At 38.2% G+C, this 19,202-nt stretch overlaps 1 protein-coding gene across 5 annotated transcripts in view; it reads left to right on the top strand.

The window, feature by feature from the left end:
• BBX (BBX high mobility group box domain containing) overlaps positions 1–19,202 on the top strand; it is a 319,247-nt gene that overhangs the window by 240,999 nt on the left and 59,046 nt on the right. For all 5 annotated transcript variants that reach the window (XM_014585118.2, XM_006170761.3, XM_006170762.3 and 2 more), the window contains 2 exons: positions 8,140–8,220; positions 13,167–13,241. In XM_014585118.2, the coding sequence (XP_014440604.1) occupies positions 8,140–8,220; positions 13,167–13,241 (156 nt within the window). The remainder of the gene's footprint in view (positions 1–8,139; positions 8,221–13,166; positions 13,242–19,202) is intronic.

The raw sequence follows: 19,202 nt of genomic DNA on the forward strand, positions 1-19,202 counted from the left end.
CCAGGCGGTCCTAACCTGTGGAGCACAAGGTCTTCACAGTGCCCACCACCACAGCCGGTCCATAATTCTATAAATTTATAAGATCAGTCTTCCACCTTCTCTGGGAAGCTCTTCCTAAAACAATTCTTCCTCTTCCTAATCCCTTATAGTTCTTACTGTCAGTATCATACATTATAGCACTTAATTATATGTAACTTTTATACCGTATTATAAACTCTGTATTAAAAGTCTATTATTAAATTTTTTTTCTCATTATATATGTCTTATCTCTAGAAGACTTTAAACAACTTGAGATCAGGGACAGTGACTAGATTTATACTGTGCAGGGCACCATGCTTGTCTGCAAATTAGTAGTTATCCTAACAACCAGCATTTATTGAGCATTGCTTTCATTCAGGGTACTGTTCTTAAGTGCATTACCTAAGAGTAACTCTTCATTCTCTTAACAGTCCTATGAGTTCATTCTTATTTGTCTTGTAAATGTGTATGAAGCCATTAGTTGGGGAAACAAGGAAAGAGAGGGTTAAGTAACTGTCTGTGATCATGCACCCACATACTGGCAGAACTGGGATTCAAACTCAGGAGAACTAGCTTCAGTCTTTGTGTAGCGTACATAGCGTTGTGATACATAGCGTTGTGATCCATCCCCACCTACCCAGCCTCAACTCTGGCCACTTCTCCTGTGGCGTCCTCTTAGGAGCTGCTATCTTATTGAAGCTAGTAACAGCCAGGAAAGGAGGCATTTTGTGAGTGCTTTCTGGAGCCAGGCACTGTGCAAAGCACTTTACATTCATTATTGCACTTTACTCCAGAACTCTTGAGGATGACTTCTTATTATTCTCCCATTTCCTAAATGAGTAAGCAAAGCTAGTGAGGTAAAATAACGTATCCAAGACCATTGACCAAGGATTTAAACCCACATATTTTATATTAAATGATGAGATAGACAAAAATCTGAAATTGAGAAATGTTGGTTTTACTAGTTTTCTTAAATGAATGGACGATTATGCCCATATTTTAAACACTGCATTTTGAATAACATATATAGATTTAGATAAAGTTGCAAACTTTCGTCTTTATTTTAATTTCTGATATCAGTAAAATGAGGAGAATTATTTTCCTACTTGTTAGTATATTTATTAGTTAGTTCAATATGTGCCTCTCTTAGGACACTTAAGTCCCTTCAATCTCAGCTTCCCTCCCCCTGATGTGTACCCCTATCAAAGCTTTTATTCCCTTCTCACAGTTTTAAAGCCATTGAACACATTTTGGGAGGAAGCCTACTGTGTTCGCATTCTACACTGCGTAACATATGGGCTCTTTGGGCATTTTCTCTTCCTGGGTCAAGTTCCTCCCCTTTATATCAGTGTTCACGTCTATTTGGGCTGGAATTGCCCATCTAGCCTAAGAACCCAGTTTTTCCATCTGTCTAAGTAGTAAGGATTAGATCTCAAAGTCGGTTTTTGTTTGTTTGTTTTTTGCTTTTTAAGGTTTTTGCCATAGTTGTATGTATGCTTGTCAGAGAGAGTCAGGGACAGAGAGAGGGAAAGTGAGAAATCACCCCTTATCCCCCATGAAGATGGACATGCCACAATCCCATCTCCTCCATTCTTCTCTCCAGATTTTGAGCACATACACACATGCACCCTGCATGATTTTCAAGGCAGCAGGTCTGGGACTCAAATCACAATCAGCTACGTGGGAATCTAGTACCTTAATCGCCACACCACCGGTCGGCCCCAAGAGTCAGAGCCTCTTAACTAACTTGACTGACAGTCATTTATCCTTGATGAGTTCTCAGGCTACCGTGACGGATTTCACACACTGCTCAGTCCCTGAGAGATTAAGGAAAGAGTTAGTGTGGATGGTAGACAGCTAGAGAGCTGGAATAGAATGAAGAGAGTGGAGAACAAGAAGATAAGAGCTCCTTCACAAGAGAGGGTGGTCATTGTTGGAGTGTTAGGAGCACATTTATACGTGGTATCGTGTTCTATTCTCAGGGTCCTATGAGGAAGGTAAGAGGGCACAGTAGCATTGTTACCTACCACTTTTATCAAATGAGGAAATTGGGACAGAAAGGTGATGGAAGTTTTCTCTGCTACTACTACAGTTATTTGTGGAGCTGGCCTATCGTCTGCTCTGAACTCCCATACGAGTGCTTCTTGTGATGTGGCTTTTTTTTTTTTTTTTAGAGGTGTCTGCTGTAGGGCACGTGCACTCACCAGAAAGACAGAGCGACAGAGAGACAGAAAGCGAGAAATCACCCCCCAGGGGAGATGGCCACACCGCAATCCCTTCTCCTCCCTTCTCCTCTCATGCTCTTGCGCATGCATGCACACGTGCCTTGCATATGTTTAAGCCACCAGATCCGGGACTCGAACTGCGGTCAGCTACATGGGAGTCCAGGGACATAGCCATTATGCCAGCTTCTGGTCCCTGTGAGGTGGCTTTTAATGATAAGGAGAACTTTTACTCAGAGTGAAATCAGTACTCAGATAGCCCTGGTGCCCTGAGGAAGACCAGGGTCTTACTCTTCTTTTCACCTGGATGACCCGACATGTATTCTGATTCGGGGGCATGCTCAACCCTGTGTGCTGCTTGGTTATGCTCCCCATGGTCACCTCACCAATGCAGTGCCCTGCGATGTCAGGTAGCCAAGTGCCATGCCATAGTACTTAGGTTCTCCTTAATGCTCAGTGGATCCTATGTCCCCAGGCTCTTGTCATAAAAGACACTCCCAGCTCTGACCAAGCTTTCTTCCTTCTCTCAAATTCCCTTTTTCTGTGAAAGGTTTTAACCTACCTTAGGAACACTGGCATTGTCGATCCTTTAACTTGAGCCCTTATATCCTTCCAGACAATTACTGAGGCCTGTCAAATACTCTCTCTAACATAATTGGGGCTCCACCTCAGCTGGCTTACTCCCTTAGCCTTCTCATTTGTCCCCTGCCTCCTCTCACTCCCCAACCAAGGTCATGGTCTCCACGACAGAACTACCTCTCCCTCTCCACAGAATTACCTCTCATCACGCGGCTACTCTGACTAAAATCCTCAGCTGCCTCCCCATTGTCTCCAGCCTACTCTCAAACTTCTTAACATAGTATTGAAGTATCTCTCCCAGTCCAGCTCCTCTCCCCACACTCCCATGCAGCTTATTCTTTAGCCACACTGAGACAGTCACTGTTTTCTCAAAGACAGAGGACATTTCCTTGCCTTTTTACTTCTCTACCTACTGTTCCTACATCACTTCCACACCACTTCTTTTTTTAGTTTTTAAAATTATTTACTTATTTTATTTTTATTTTTGTAAAGTTTGCATAAGGCACATGTGCGAGAGAGCGAGAGAGAGAAAGTGAGAAAGCAAGTCACCAGGTCCAGGACTTGAGCGGCAGTTGACCATATGGGAGACAAGCACCTTAACCATCATGCCACTGACTGACCACCCACTTTCACACTTCCTGTGAGAGAGATTCTGGCTTTCCTTTTAGGCAAGAGGACTACAAGGAGTTCATGGAAAAATGGAATTAAAGTACCAGTTTATTTGGATTAAAAAAAAAGTTGAAACCCATGCATAGTTTTTCATAATACGCATTTGCCATGAACTTCTTGAAGACCCTGCTTGTCTCATACATTGCTTCGTTCCACCCATCGTAGAAAGGCTGCTTCTCTGTCCTCTCATAGACCTTGTAATATTTCACTATTATGCACTTCAATTTTTAAATGAGTAGCTTTCCCCTGCACTTGAGTTGTAAGCCACTTAAGAGTCAGACATCCGTATGTATTCCCTTAGTCATAATTTTATTCCCCAGTGTATACTGGGATATGAGTGTAATGTAGGCTTCTTAAAAGCAGCAGTCTTTTTGGCTGGCACATAATAGGTGTTTGCTGAATATTTCTGGAAAAAAAGGCAAATCATCAGTAATTGGTTGATTAGCAAGGGTAGCAATGTGTGTTTCTAATAAAACACTGTACCTACCCCTCGTGTTGACCATGTGTTCATCATAATACCAGCAGTATTTTCTGTAGCCTTTCAAAGTAAAACTAGACTCTTGATAATATCTAGCTTTCTAGCCCACTTACTATGCATATAGCTTGATCTAGTTTCATCTCAGGAGCTGGGTCATTTTTATACGTATCGCTGCATTTTTACTATCTGAATTGCTCCCGTGGAAAAAAAATACTGCTTTGTTGTAATTTTTAATTATCCCAATCATTCATTTTCCTTGGTTATTGAGAATTATAGCTAAATCAAAGGGAGAATTGAATTTAAGAGAAGTCGAATATGTATAGTTAACAAGAATCCCTTAAGCAATTTTCTTTTTTGGGCATATAGCAACACCTAGTGGTTTTATGGATTATTTCAAAGACTGTTTCTTGAAACAGTTTCCTGGGTTTTATACCCCTGTTATTTAACCACTGCTTATTTAGTATCTTTTCTTTTCTCTTAATTAATGAACAAATATCTTTGACTCTTTATATTTTGTCACATTTAGGAAGCAAGCTGGCCAATAGTATAGGAATGAATGTTTAGGAATTGATGTTTATCCATACACAGCCTGCCTCATCTCATGAAAATAAGTCATTTAAAGTACTTTAAATGCAAACAGCAAGGCAACATGGAAGAGCACAGTATTTTAAACAGTGGGGCTGTTTGCCATTCTTTAATTTGTTTTAGATAGACTGCAGTGCTTTATAAAACCTTCTATCTGTTTTTTACAGCTTTTCTCTCTTCTCCTCTGTTCATCCTGCCTGGTTTCTTCCTTTTGCAATCCTCTTCCTCTTTCTCGCCCCCACTCGTGGCCCCTTCTGATTTACTGTTTCTGTGCAAGTCAGATAACCACATAACGTAGTGGTAACCCAATTCTCTCAGCTCTTAATGTTGTCCTGTTTCCATTATGCTACACTGGAGATACATGCTAAATCCACAGTGCTTTAAAGTAGAAGTAACTAGATTTTGAGAGAGGTTATGGTCCACTAGATTAAAATGCATAGCCTTAGTGATTCTATTACTGCTGTTTTGGCCTTGGACAGCTTCTTTTGTACTTCCCATTCGGGTCCCTGAGATTTCATATTTATACACAGATTGAAGTGAATCAACAGATATTCATTGTGCATCTACTTACTCTGTCAGGTACATCGTGAGCACAAGCACATGTGCATCAACTTCTTTGATTGCATAATACAGTTGATAATGTGTGCAGGATTATAGATGCCTTGACCATTAATTGCACTTGAATGCTCCATTCAAATAGAAAAAATTAAAGATTATCCTAAAGATTTGTAGAGGATCTTATTCAATATGTAAACTTTATGACTTGTGTGGGACTATGGACAAATAATCTGTAAATATCCTTACAGATTATATTTTTTGATATATAGTTATAATGTTGAATTTTCATCTTACATTGATAGGAACTCTAAGCCATAGGGTAACTTACATCACTATAAGTGGTACCTATTTCTCATGCATCATGAGATCTGAAATAAGAATACATAAAGGTTATATAGCCTTCAAGCAGTGCAGCTACTCCAGATGATAACATGCTATTTCTATATACCTCTTATAGACTGCTATCCTGTGCACAACCTAGTCTATTAACATTTTATGAAGACACTTTATAATTTTCATGTAGTTCCATTCTTGATTTTAAATCAAATCTTGATTATTTGCCAAAATATTCAGGAACCAAACACAAAGGACTTTTTTGTAAACCAAGGAATTACTGATTTTAAAAATGATTACTAAATTATATAAATGTAGAAACAAATGGAATACTTGAACAAAGTAAAGTAACTCCCAACCTGCTGTGATTACTAGTTTCAGGAGTTGTTGCTCTTCTTTTCAGTGCATTTTGTGTCTTCTTGATGGGACATTTGGCATACATGTGAAATAGTCAAGTGACAATAAGAGTGTCAGGCTTTGTGGCCAAACCACAGGTGGCAAATTAATTAAAGCTTCTGCGCCTTCTCTGTGGTGCTTATCACTAGGAGAAGGTGCCCATTACTCTTTAAATCCAAAGGTGACAATTAAAATTTGAAATGCTTGCTCCTACCCAGTGGCCTGTGACACTGTTAGAGAAACACTTCCCCAATGTCTAATGAAGAGGTTCAGAGTGAAACTGCTTTGAAGAGCATAACCTGGGTGACTGGCAGCTCTTTCCATAAGATTTAACCATCTAATATAATCACATGTGGCTAATAAAACTATATTGGAAAAAAATTAATAATGCAGGAAAATTAATGTGTTAGATTTTTTTTTTGGAGAGGTTTTTGCTATAGGGCACATGTACTCACCAGAAAGAGAGAGACAGAAAGACAGAAAGCTAGAAATCACTCCCCCCTCGCCCCCCAGGGGGGATGGCCATGCTGCAATCCCTTCTCCTCCATTCTCCTCTCAGGATCTTGGGCACTAATGCATACGCGGCCAGTGTGAGTTTAAGCCACCGGGTCTGGGACTCGAACTGCAGTCGACTACATGGGAGTCCAGCAACATAGCCATTACACCAACTGCTGGTCCGTGTATTAGATTTTTTAAAAGAAAATTCTATAACTGTAATACAGTATCTATTTTTGTTGAAAATAAAACTTACCTACATATACGATTGGAAGAAACATGTATACAGTATTAACAGTGCTATCTTTGAGAGGTAACATTGTAGGTGCTTTTTCTTCTGTGTCCTGTTTTTTAGGGGGGGTCAGATTTTCAATGTGAACTTAATCAAAAAACAGCTTATTAAAAATTTTAAAAAGCAGTAGACTTCTATTTTTCCTCTACTGTGAAAGATGACTTTTTTCCCCTAGACTCCCTAGTTTCATCATCAGGAAATCAGGGAAAGAAGGAACACGCTGATTTGGGATTTAGAAAACCTGTTGCCACCTTCTATTCAGCAAATGGGTATACTGTCTATATTGTGCCCAGGCAGTGTTGGGAGAAAGCATTAAACAATGTGCGTAATTCTCTCTGGGAGATGTACAATAAATATTTACGTCTTGCGGTCATGAGGACTAAATAAAGAATAAGGGTATTTTTGAGTGCTGGGGAGTGGAATGATCATTTACTTCTCTGGTCTGAAGTTTCTTTATCTGTAAAAAGAAGGAGGAGGTGTGGTTAGATCAGAGGAATAATGAAATACTTCTCTTTCTTACACAGTTGCTTACTGACAGAGCTTTGTCACCTAAGTGCAGAAATAGGCTGAATCTAACATTGAGATAGAAGGGGAACTGTAGAGCCTCAGAATAATACTCATTAATAGGGAAAAAATGGAGACCAGCAGATGGCGTAGTGGTTACGTTTCTGGGATCCCACATGGTTGACCTTGGTTCAAATCCTGGACCCAGCTTCTTGAAAATCATGCAAGGGCACGTGCGCGTGTATACCCAAGATCTCAGGGGGAGAATGGAAGAGAAGGGGTTGCAGCGAGGCCATCCCCCCGACCTCACTGGTTTCTCACATGCCCTCTCATTGTGCTTTCTCTCTCTCTCTCCAGCATGTGCACATGCCCTCATGCAAAAAAGTTCTTTAAAAAATAGGAAAAAAGGTTTAAAAGTGATATTTCTGTAACTGTCATCAGTAATGAAGATAGCAAATGAAGAGAGCAGAGCATTAAATGTATACCCAATGTAGTAAATAGGACAAAAGAAAATGTATGTTTTAAAAGCAGTTTCTCTTAGATTAAAACTAATCTTTCTAGGATTGAGACTGGTGTATAAACACATGAAAGACACCTGGAAAACAAGAATTTGACTTCAGTTCTGTTTTTCTAGAAGACATACCAGATTTCATTTGTGTTTTCATATAATAACCTACATGAAACATTGAAAAAACTCAGAACAGGAAAGATAGAAGTATTCTTCAGAATCATGGCAGAAAGCCAAGGAATCAAATGGGTATCTTTGTAGAAGTTTCCTTTCGGTGAATAGTAGCCTTTCTCTGTTGCCCATCTTTTTCTACTTATGACATTATTTAGTAGTTGAATGGTTACTCATATAAAACTTTGCATGGTGACTTCTGTCACAGTGTCGCCTCAGAATGAAGAAATAAAACCATCCTTTGTTCCATAGGAATATTTCAGGTGGCGTCTGTCTTCTGTTATCTTCCAGCTGCTATTCCTGGGACCCTCATGCCATCTTTCTGTTTCAGATATCCTCTGGTACTTGCAGGCCTGATGTTGCTGAATCCCCTGAATTACGTCAGAAGTCTCCATTATTTCAGTTTGCTGAGGTAATATATTGCAATTTATACCCACCTAATGAGGAAATTGTAAAGTGAACTCAAATTTGGGCTGATGACAGTAACTGAAAACAAAAACTGTGCTCAGCTCCATTAATTATAAACGGGAAGATAGAACCAAATTTTGGAAAATAAATTTTGGAACTCCAAAGTTTTTTTATTAAGGGGTATCTGTTAGTTATGTGTTTATAGAAGCTTGTTTACAAAGAGGATTATGTCACTCAAATGTAGACATTGGCCAATTCTAACCATAAATGTCAGGCTAAATATTATTGTATTTAAATTTCATTACTAATTATAATTCTTGGATAATTAGTCAAATAAAATAGGCTAATTTTTATTAAAACTTGGCGACTTGTAACATGTCGATTCGACAAATCAGAAGACAGAATCAATTCATGGTTAATGTCTATGCATTCCTCTTGTCTTTATTGGAACTTCAGCATGACATTGGCAGTTGTCAGCCTTATGTCCTGTGTCAGACCTGTTCAGCTCAATATATCTCTTGACACTGGTTAAAAGAAGTGCTATAGAAAAGCGTAGCATCCCTGCTTATTGGCATGAAGTCTGAAGGTTTCTCAAAATATTAGGATATCGGGAAAGTCATGATGTATTTTTCTGTTTTTCTCTGTAAAAATGTGTTATGACTTTCTCAACAATCTGGGCACCTTTATTTACCCTAGAACTCATTATGAACTCTCATTGATTATTTTTTTTTCTCTAAACTTTAAAGCACTGGGCTTTCCCCGGATCGTTTGAATTGACATTTTCTACCACTATCATCCTTCCTGGTATTTTGTTTATTGTGTTACAGTTTTTGTGTTAGTTTTTCAGATTTTTTTCCTCTTTGGTGTCCTTCCTGGTATCTCAACATTGCATTGGCAAAACTGTTTCTCACACTGGTACATTATGACACATTATGTTATTCTTTAAGACTTGTTTACAATATCCCTAAATGCATTGTTGCTGTCACCAGAATGTTAACAATATGTATTTGCTCACAGAATATTCTTCATCTATCACTTTTCTTTCTTCATCTGTGTGAGATCTGTCATGAGTTGCAATTGTTGTATATATTGTTTTCTTAACAATTTACAGTAATATTTACTCTGCACTTTTTTCCAACAGAAGTTATAGATATGTTAAAGAAGGTTGACCCCAATTTTGAAAGCAGAGTTGCTTAATGAATGAGCCATGAACTCATAAGGAGCTAATGAAGTCTGTAAAATTTTATATGAAATGTTGGGCATATTAACATATGTACATTTTTGTGACTTCTACAGTATACCTAAGATTTCAAAGCAATCCCTGATCCTATTGCTTGTATGTAAAAGGTCCCTGTCTTATTCTATTTTTGTATTACTAACAGAAATGCCTAAGACAATGATTTGTAAAGAAATCAGATTTTGTTTTTGTTTGTTTGTTTTTAAGGTTTTTGGCATAGGGTGTGTGAGCTAGAGAGAGAGAAAGAGAGAGATATCACACCACAATCCTTATCCTCCGTTCTCCTTTCAGAATCCTGGGCACACATGTACATGCACCTGTCGTAAATTTCAAGCTGCTTGGTCCAGGATTCTAACCAGGGAGTTGGCCATATGAGAATCCAACACCTTAACTACCATGTCATCTGCTGGCCCCGAACTCACAATTTTGATGGTTGAAATGTTAGAAGGCATAGGCCTAGCAAGAGGCATGGCTGAAACATGGTCATTGGAAGCACAGAGGGTGACACGTGGGTGGAGAGAGAACAGCAGTCTGGTGGTCTCTTTTTATACCAGAATTTTTTGAAACATTACTCTGTTCATAAGAGTGTTGTCTCTGTGATACAATTACTTGAACCAGTCACAGCTCATTAGGCATCACTTCCTCTCAACATCAAATTACAAAACATGAAACTTTTGGGGACAAAACATCATCCAAGCCATAACAGTGCCTGATCTTTCCCAGGAGCTCGTATTCATGTCATTAATTAAAGTCTGCCTTTATCCCAATATTAATTTATGAAAACATTCTTTTTTAAGAACATACAAAAAATATTTTTTGAGAGGTATTTGCCTTAAGGTGAGTGTGCTGGCTGGAGAGAGAAACAGAGACAGTAAGAGTGGACATCCCCTACTGGGCGTAGGGGGTAATGCAGTCCTTTCTCCTCCATTGTCCTCCTGGGATTGTGGGCACACTCACACACATGCCCAGTGTGAGTTTCAAGCTGCCAGGTTCAGGACTCGAACCACAGTCGATCATGTGGGGGACCAATGACATAACCGCTACACCATCTGGTTGGTCACCATGTAAAAATTAAAACAAAACAACACAAAAAAAACAGTAGATTGTAACACTCATTCCATTGGGTGGTCAGAAGAGTCATGGTGTATTTTCCTGTTTTTTTTTTTTGTTTGTTTTTTGAGAGGTTTTTTTTTTGCCATAGGGCACATGTGCTTGCTTGAAAGACAGAGAGAGAGAGAGAGAGACAGACAGAAAGTGAGAAATCATCCCCCAGGGGAAATGGCCACACTGTAATCCCTTCTCTATTTTCCTCCCAGGATCTTGGGCACACACGCACACACGCCTGGCATGAGTTTAAGCCACTGGGTCTGGGACTCAAACCGCGGTTGACTACATGGGAGTCCAGCGACTAAGCCATTACACTAACTGCTGGTCCCTTCCTCTGTTTTTCTATGCAAAAATGCGTCATGACTTTTCCGACAACCCAATATTTTGTTTAGCTTTTCAAGAAATATATTGTAAATTAGCAGTTTCCCATTATATAAACTGTTTATTTTATCTAATTTTATGGAGTGTTGGTAAGAATAAAAAGTATGTCTGAAACAAGACCTACTGAATTTGTAATTTCCAGGACTTCAGAAAAATCCCTGAATATTTGCAGTCTGTGACACTTGCACATGGTGGTCACCTAAAATGACAAGGTTATGGTTAGACAAATAAAAGTTCTACACTTTCACCCTTGAATGTCCTTAAAAAGGTTGGTTATTTATTTCATTTCTTTTTTAGGGATATTTTTGCTTTAGGGTATGTGTGCTCGCTGGAGAGACAGAGAGATAGAAAGTGAGAAATCACCCCCCAGAGAGGGTGGCCATGCCATAGTCCCTTTTCCTCCATTCTCCTCTTGGGATTTTGAGCATGTGTATGCACATATACCTGGTGTGAGTTTCAACCTGCCAGGTCCTAGAGTCAAACCACAGTCAGCCACATGGGAAACCAGTATGCTATCTGCTGATCCCGACGGTTAAATTTACCCTTTTGAGACCAACAGATGGCATAATGGCTACGTCGCTGGACTCCCATGTAGTCAACTACAGTTTGAGTCCCAGACACAGTGGCTTAAAACTCACACTGGGCATGTGTGCATGCATGCCCAAGATTCTGAGAGGAGAATGGAGGAGAAGGGATTGCAGTGTGGCCATCCCCCCTGGGGGTGATTTCTCGCTTTCTGTCTCTCTGTTTCTCTCTCTTTCTGTCAAGCACACGTGCTCTATAGCAGAAAACCTCTTTTTTTTTTTTTCCCACCCATTCATAATACTTTGTTCTTATCTATTGGGCCATTGGAAGTCATGACGTATTTTTTTCTGTTTTTCTTATGCAAAAACGCATCATGACATTTCCAGTGACCCAATAGCATATCAGATAGAATCTGGTTGATTTTTTTTTTCTTTTTGTGGTATTTATTCTTAAAATGCTTTTCCATTTGTTTCAGAAGACACGTAGAATTAAAATTTTCCTAAAGGCTTCAACAATAGATAAAATAATGTAGTCATCTCTAGTTATTCTTTATGATTGCTAGACATCACTGATGCTATGTCATCACATGGCCCCATTGTTTTTCTAACCAACTTAATTTGAGATGAAAAAGCAATGTTTTTTATTAATGTTATGATTAAGATGCATTTATTGCTTATTAGTAAATGTCTTTTGATGGAGTTGGTGAGCAGTTATTTGAAAGAAAAGATTTTTGTGGGATTGGAAAAAGACTGAAGTTATAATATCCAGGTTATGTGCTCTTGTGACTCACTTTGACTGTTTTATAGTTGGATAAAAGCTTTGTTCTCTTTGGAATCAAAAATAATAAATGACCTTTATCACACACACAAAAAAAACAAAGTCTTAGAAAGTATTTCCATGTGGCCCTCAGGGCAAAGTTTGAGTAAAGCTACCATAATTACCAAGTTGAAAAAAGAGTTTACTGGGTGAATCACGTGTGATATGGCAGAATCTTTTATCTGCTGTCAGACACTGAAATTTATATGTGTTTGTATTGACTGGAAGGGTGTATGTGTTGTAAAAGAAGGTATATACTTAAAAAAAAGCTGATAATACTTTTCAAATTCAGTGAACAGTCTATTGACTTTTGGTACTGTGCCAGGTAACATATTTTATGGGTTATTTTCTCACCATAATCTATAAAATGGGGACTATTATTATTTTCATCATCAACAATTTATAGTTGGGAAAGATAAGTCAAAGGAAGTTTAGCTGAGCTGCCCAAGGTCGTGTAGCTGGTAAGCAGCAGAATTAAGATTCAATCCTAGATGCCCTGACCGTCCCTCAATTTCATACTGTCTCGCAGTGGAGACCAGCTTGGAGAGTTATTGGGAAGAAAGAGACTAGATTGACTTGAAGCCTCCAGCTTTTAATAAAAGAGATCTTTAAACTCATTGAAATGAAGTGCCGTTTGGTACATACTTGACACCTCCTAAGGGATATAACAAGCCAAACTGTTTTTTGTTCTTTCTAATCATCTCTTTTTAGAAACATAGCCCTTGTCTTCCTTTATCATTTTTACTGTTTTTCTAAAAGGGATGGAGAGTGATGACTCATGTTTCCATCTTGATCAGTGTTTACAGTGGAAATATATGGCAGAACCTAATCGTCTGATATGGGAAAATGTCCTTGTGCATTAAAAATTACTTGTTTCCTTTCAGATATCTTCAAGTACATCCCACCCTGATGCTCCTACAAAGCAATGTCAAGCATCGGCCTTGTTTCAATTTGCAGAGGTATGACTTCTTTTTTTCTTAGGCTTATTGGGCTAAAAAAAAACTTTTTAAACTCAGGAAATACTGAAGTGGAATTTTAATAATGTACGGTGAATTTTAGGCAAACCTCTTGCCATTATTGACATAGTATCCATAACAGTATTTATTGCTTTTTTGCTGCCTTTGGTGGAATCACAGTCAAATCAGCTCCAGATTTTATACCAATGTTGTAAGCACTCATTAAAGAGTTCATCCAGAATAGGCAATTACCAGTAATTCATTTATTTCCTTTTACCTTGTTTTTAATTTATTTTAAAAGCTTGAAAAAAACTGCTGTCAACATAAAGGCCAGAGGATTCCAATTTATTAAATTTTTCTAATAGTAAAATTAGATGCTGTAATTCATGAATCAGTCTCACAGTGAATGCAGTGGTGAATACAATCTGTTAAATCACTGCCACTTAGCTTCCGACATAATGTAGCTTCAGCCAGTATTTTTATTAGTGCTTAATCCCAAGCTTAGATCAGGTCAGCACTCGCAGGATCTCACATTTCTTTGGATTGTCAGCCAGAGATGGAACACACACTCGAGTGCATTTTCTTGGTTGGCAGGCTGAAGAGGAGTATCTGATATGTTTTGTTTTGCCACCAAAGGCCTGACCTCAATCATATGCTCATTTCTAATGAGCACTCTATAACAGATAATAAATGCATACAATCTATGAAAATAAGATACTCTGCTTTAGGTTTTGCCTCTTTTTCCTTTTTATTAATTCCAACAAAAAATGCATATCCTAAACTCGGCAACTTTTTTATAGGGTTGAGAGAAAATGACAAGCAGGACCATTCTGTTTAATATTGATGTATTGAATCTCTTTGATTCATTTGAATAAAGAGTGCTGCCTAAATGAAATGTAAAATGATACCCTTTTGGCAGGAGAACACCTAGCATCTTACTCTGAAAGTGATAAAAAATTACTTTCGGCTACATTAAAAAAAAAAAAATGCTGCTTCCTCTTGGGATCCTCTTGGGATCCTTGTGTGAGCCTGAGCCACCATGACTTTGTGCCGGCAGCTGGCCGGCTTATGTTGAAGGCTTCTCTGCCACAGTACCTGCCTTAGCTGCTGAGGGCTATGGTATAACCTGGTAACAACAATATATCATGGTATTATTCACAAAGAACAATTTGCTTGATGAATCTGAATAAATTAAGACTCTGTTGTAGTTTTTCATTATGGTAAACAGGCTGTTATTTTCACTGTCTGGGGAAAATTGTTTTGTTTAATAATGCTTTCTTGCTTTCCTCCTTTTCTTTGATGCTAATCACTTTTTTTAGGGTTAAAAAGGAATTTGGGCATTGCTGTTTGATGAAATTCAACACTGTTAGCATGACTATTAGCAAGGCAGTGGCTCATCTTTGACACACCTGATATTTACATATTCGCTAACTACTAAGAGCATTCAGCTTAATTTAAAATGTCAGTTCTGAAATCTCAGCCAGGGCTGTTGCATTTCTAACAGGTATCAACACACAGAATGTGGTTCAGTATTATTTAAGCAATGCCATCGTCAGACTTATTAGGACCTCCTGAAGCCCTAGGGCAGCTCTGAGGCTCCAGTAGTACAGCTGCTATCCTGTGATTCTGTAGAATGAGGTCCTGTGCCTCTGTTTTTTTGCTTGTTTGTTTGTTTTTTAAATTTATTTTACAATTAAAGTATGAATTTATTTTGGTACAAAAACTTTTTGAAATTCATAGTTTTTCTATTACACTGCTATTCAGAGCAAGAGAAGATTCGGCACTTGTCTCTTAATTTGACTTTGTTTTTTCGAGGGAAGAAAGGAACTTCTTTGGCAGAGGGTTGTGCAGGGAGGCATTTCCAGATGCTGTCCCTCTGCTCAGTAGCACTTGTCCCCTGAGGGGTTTTTGTTTTCAACCATGCAGCATGTGCAGCAGGATTTGAGGAAACTTTTCAAGAATTATTCACTTGAAAACTTATTAGGAGTCATTCCAAGGTAGCACAACACAGGAAGGCATACGTGATGGAAAAACAAAATAAAATGAATTATGTGAAGAGATGCGATTTTTGTTTTGCCCTAGAGTCAAATGAGTCCCCTCCACCTCTGTATACTATTTTTCCTAGGTATATTCTGCAAAAGTATTATAAGAGTCTTTTTAATTCCTAAGCAAGTTAAATTATTGCATACTTGGTTATTTATTTTGTAAATATTATATATGATTATGTAAGAGTAGAGCTTATGGTTCTATCAGGATGCATATAAAATTCTCTAAATCACTTTCCTCATCTGGCCTAAGAAATTCTTATAATATGACCATGTTGTCAGCCCAGTGCTGGCCTGCTGTATTTAAGGCTAAATAACAGCTAATGAGATAAAGTAATATTAAAATCTGCCATGAGCATATATATTGCAGTAGAAATAAACAGGCTATAATTATGAAGTGTGGCGATATCCCTGAAGCTCTTAATTATTTCATAATGCATCATCACCTTTGAGAAAACATACAGACTCTTGGAATCCTTATTCTAATTGGTCTAAAGTAAACATTCTCAAACTTTAAAATGTATCAGAATCATTTGGAAGGTATATTCAAATACAAATTATTGAACCCTATCCCCAGAGTTTCTGGTTCATTAACTCTGGAGTTGGGCCTGAGAATTTGCATTTCAATAAGTCTCCTATTAGGGAACCACAAGACAGAGACTACTGCTATGTAATTGTGTTTTTCTTGTTAACCCCAAATTACTAAATCATTATTAAGATAGTTCTTAATATCTCTGGCACCCCATGGGGGAATGGTAGAAAGAGTAAAAGGATAAATAATAGAAAATTACCCAATGGGCCACTTTATATCCCCTCCCCTTTTCAGAGGGATTCTCAGTCTTATGTGCTCTTGGAGAGAAATGAATGTTTATATAATTAGGAAACAATTTATTCTTGTAATTGTTTAGCTTTGTAGCATCATTTTAGCAAAATTCTTAGAAACAGTTTCTGCTAATTTTACTTGCAAACTCTTGTAACCCTAATAAGAGGTTAACTAGATCTTCTCTTAGAAATAGGTCATTTATTGTGTAATGTATCTGAGAAACACACTTTTTAAAGAACAGTAAGCCTTGGAAATTTATTTAAGTTGAAATGTTATTTCTTTCACATAGACTCTCGAATCTCTGCTTTGCAAGCTGACAAGGATGTTTTCTCCTTCCTAACCAAACCTGATCATTTTAAAGCATTTTGAAGTTAATCTATATGGAACCATGAAATCGAATAAAACCCATTTTGTTTGTAGGTACCTCATAAACATTTATATTGAAAAGGAGATAAGTAATATAGCTTTTGTAGGATCTAGAAAGAAACACAATGCAAACTGCACCTCCTACCCCAATTTCAGCCTGTCTCCCATTCCATATTGACGTATTTCATCCAGATTCAGCTTGGCCTGTTTAGAATGTCATTATTGTGTTTCCAGGGAATGAGTTTCCTGTGTGCATCTTTTGTTGCTCATAAGTAGAGTGACTCTTCAATCGCTTTTTAGATCTAGTTTACTGAAGACTAATAACCAAATAAAATGCCTGACGGGAACTATTGTTTTCCACTATGAAACAGATCTAAGTGCCGTGGCCAGTGTTCCTACTCTCTCCTGCTCTGTGGTGTGGCTGACTTTCAGATCTAGAGTGTATCTTTGCCTTGAAAAATGACATATTTACTCGGAAGGTACAGAGAGCTAATCTGGGTGATTTAGACAAATAGATTTGGACATTAAAATTTTCTCAGAGGATACTTTGCCAATATAAATACAAGTGTAATCTCACCAAATTAAAGTATTGTCACAATCAGATACAAGCAGGCACAAATGTAAAGCATTTGTTCTCATAATGGAATGCTCCGAATGGTGCAGAATATTACCCTTGCTAAAAGCACCAATACCCTCACCCTGCAGCTAATCAGTGACTGCTGTTCTCCTTGGAACCGTTAATATTCTTAAGCTAAGGAAGACCAATCATCCGCATATTGTTCCTTTGTGTTCTGATTCATTTACTCGTTCTACAATGCTCGTTTTTTCCCAGGTGCAATGTTTGTGATACCTCAAAATTGCAAAAAATCTCTACCATTATCTAATTTGATTTGGAGCTTTCCCACCTGTTTTCTTGATGTGATCACTCACCTTGGGCAGCCATAAAATTGGTCATTTAATATCCAGGATGATCATTTTGGTTGATACTTTCGCTGAGCCTCATGTGCTGTTTCACCCACCTTTTGCTAACCTTATCTGAATATTACATAGTAGTCAAAAGAGAGGTTACAGTGGTGTTCACAGATGGGCAGGCACATGCGATGTGAGAAAAACGGACAAGCACAGCCACAAGTATATTAGGCAGGATGGTCCCTAGTGCCCCCTACCCACCAGTGTAGCAAACATGCACTTCCTTCTCCCATCATTGAAAATGCATGAACTGCTTGACAGGATGGATATGTCTCTTAAATAGAAAATATTGGCAGGAGTGAGCAGTAGTCTTACAAGCTCTATACAAGCTATGCTTGACATTGCAGCAAGCAGTGTAAATGAGATTATTGAGAGAAAACGTGTAACTAAAAAGAGCAAAGGCCTATGGAAAAACATTTAAGGGATCACTATAGAAAGAAGAGACAGCAAAGAATAGTGACAAATAGTGACCTAAGAAGTAGGAGAAAAACAGGGACCCTGGAGGAAGGAAGCCCAGGGAAGAATTTCCCAAAAGCAATATTAGCAATGCCCTAACCTATAGAGAGATTGAGATAAAAAGGGCCAACCCACTGAAATGAACATATTTCCCATTTTCTACCCACCCACACACTACCTGCAAATTTAGAAGTCCAAAGATATTTTTAAGAAGAAATTTAGAAGAGATTCGGACTACTAAAATGTGCTTAATAATGACCATTTTCCCCACCCCCACAAGGGTAATCAGGCTTCCAGTACCTTGAGCATTTAAAATACTGCCCTGTACCTCTAAATAGGTAAAAGTCTTCCCAGAGACAATGAAGGAAATTGCTCTACTAAATGTAAGTGGTTCCTCTTAAAAGTCAAGGAACCATTACCAGACTGTCACTCAAACTGCTGCACATTGACTTGGAGGGCATCCATGTACTCAGTAGGTCTTCACAGGGCCTCTCAGCATGCCGTACACTGCATGAAACACAGGATACATGATAAATACACAGGATCAGAAAGAGGAAGCCTATGGTAACAGATGCGACAGCAGAGGGAGCCAGTGGAAGAACTAGAAAAGCAGCCTGGACTATGTAGTGAAGTATTGTCCAGCTCCTGTCCAGTTTTAGTAGTTCTTGAGAGTATCACATGATTTTGCAACAACTTTAATGTTCTACAAATTACTAAATAAGTATCATCCTCAGGCATGGCCGTTTTTAATTCTGCTCTATTTCAATATGTAACTGATTTTCAAAATGGTACAAAAGGGCTTATGTTTATTAGTGTTAATAATAGGGCCCTTTATTGAGAGCACAAGAGGGCCTCAGCACTGTGCTGTTCACTCTTGTCAGAGCCAATCTTCAAACATATGAACAGGTATTGTTTGTTTTTTGAAGGTGAAGTAAATGATCCTCTAAGGCTTAATTATTTGCTTAAGTCCACACAGCAGAGTAATGAAGGCATGTCTGTCTAGCGTAAAGGCCATGTTCCTTCTGTTATACGACCTTGGTTCAAGGGACTAGCATTTATGTTCATTCTCTTTAGTCACTGCAAGTCAGTGATATTAATGTCTGTTTTCTCTTAGTCTAGTGATAAGGTAAGAAATTGAATTCAGCTTGTCTAGAAAATGTGGAATAGGCATTTATCAGTGAAGATTCGGCTAGAGGAAAGTATTTCAAACTTCAGAAATATTGAGCCCCACAAATTTATCTTCTAAAGCAAAAGTAAAATACTGGGATGAATAGAAAAGGACTTGGTTAAAAACTGTAGCATCTA

This window comes from Tupaia chinensis, unplaced genomic scaffold (genome assembly GCF_000334495.1).
Source record: "Tupaia chinensis unplaced genomic scaffold, TupChi_1.0 Scaffold148904_1, whole genome shotgun sequence".
NCBI classification, from domain to species: Eukaryota; Metazoa; Chordata; class Mammalia; order Scandentia; family Tupaiidae; genus Tupaia; species Tupaia belangeri.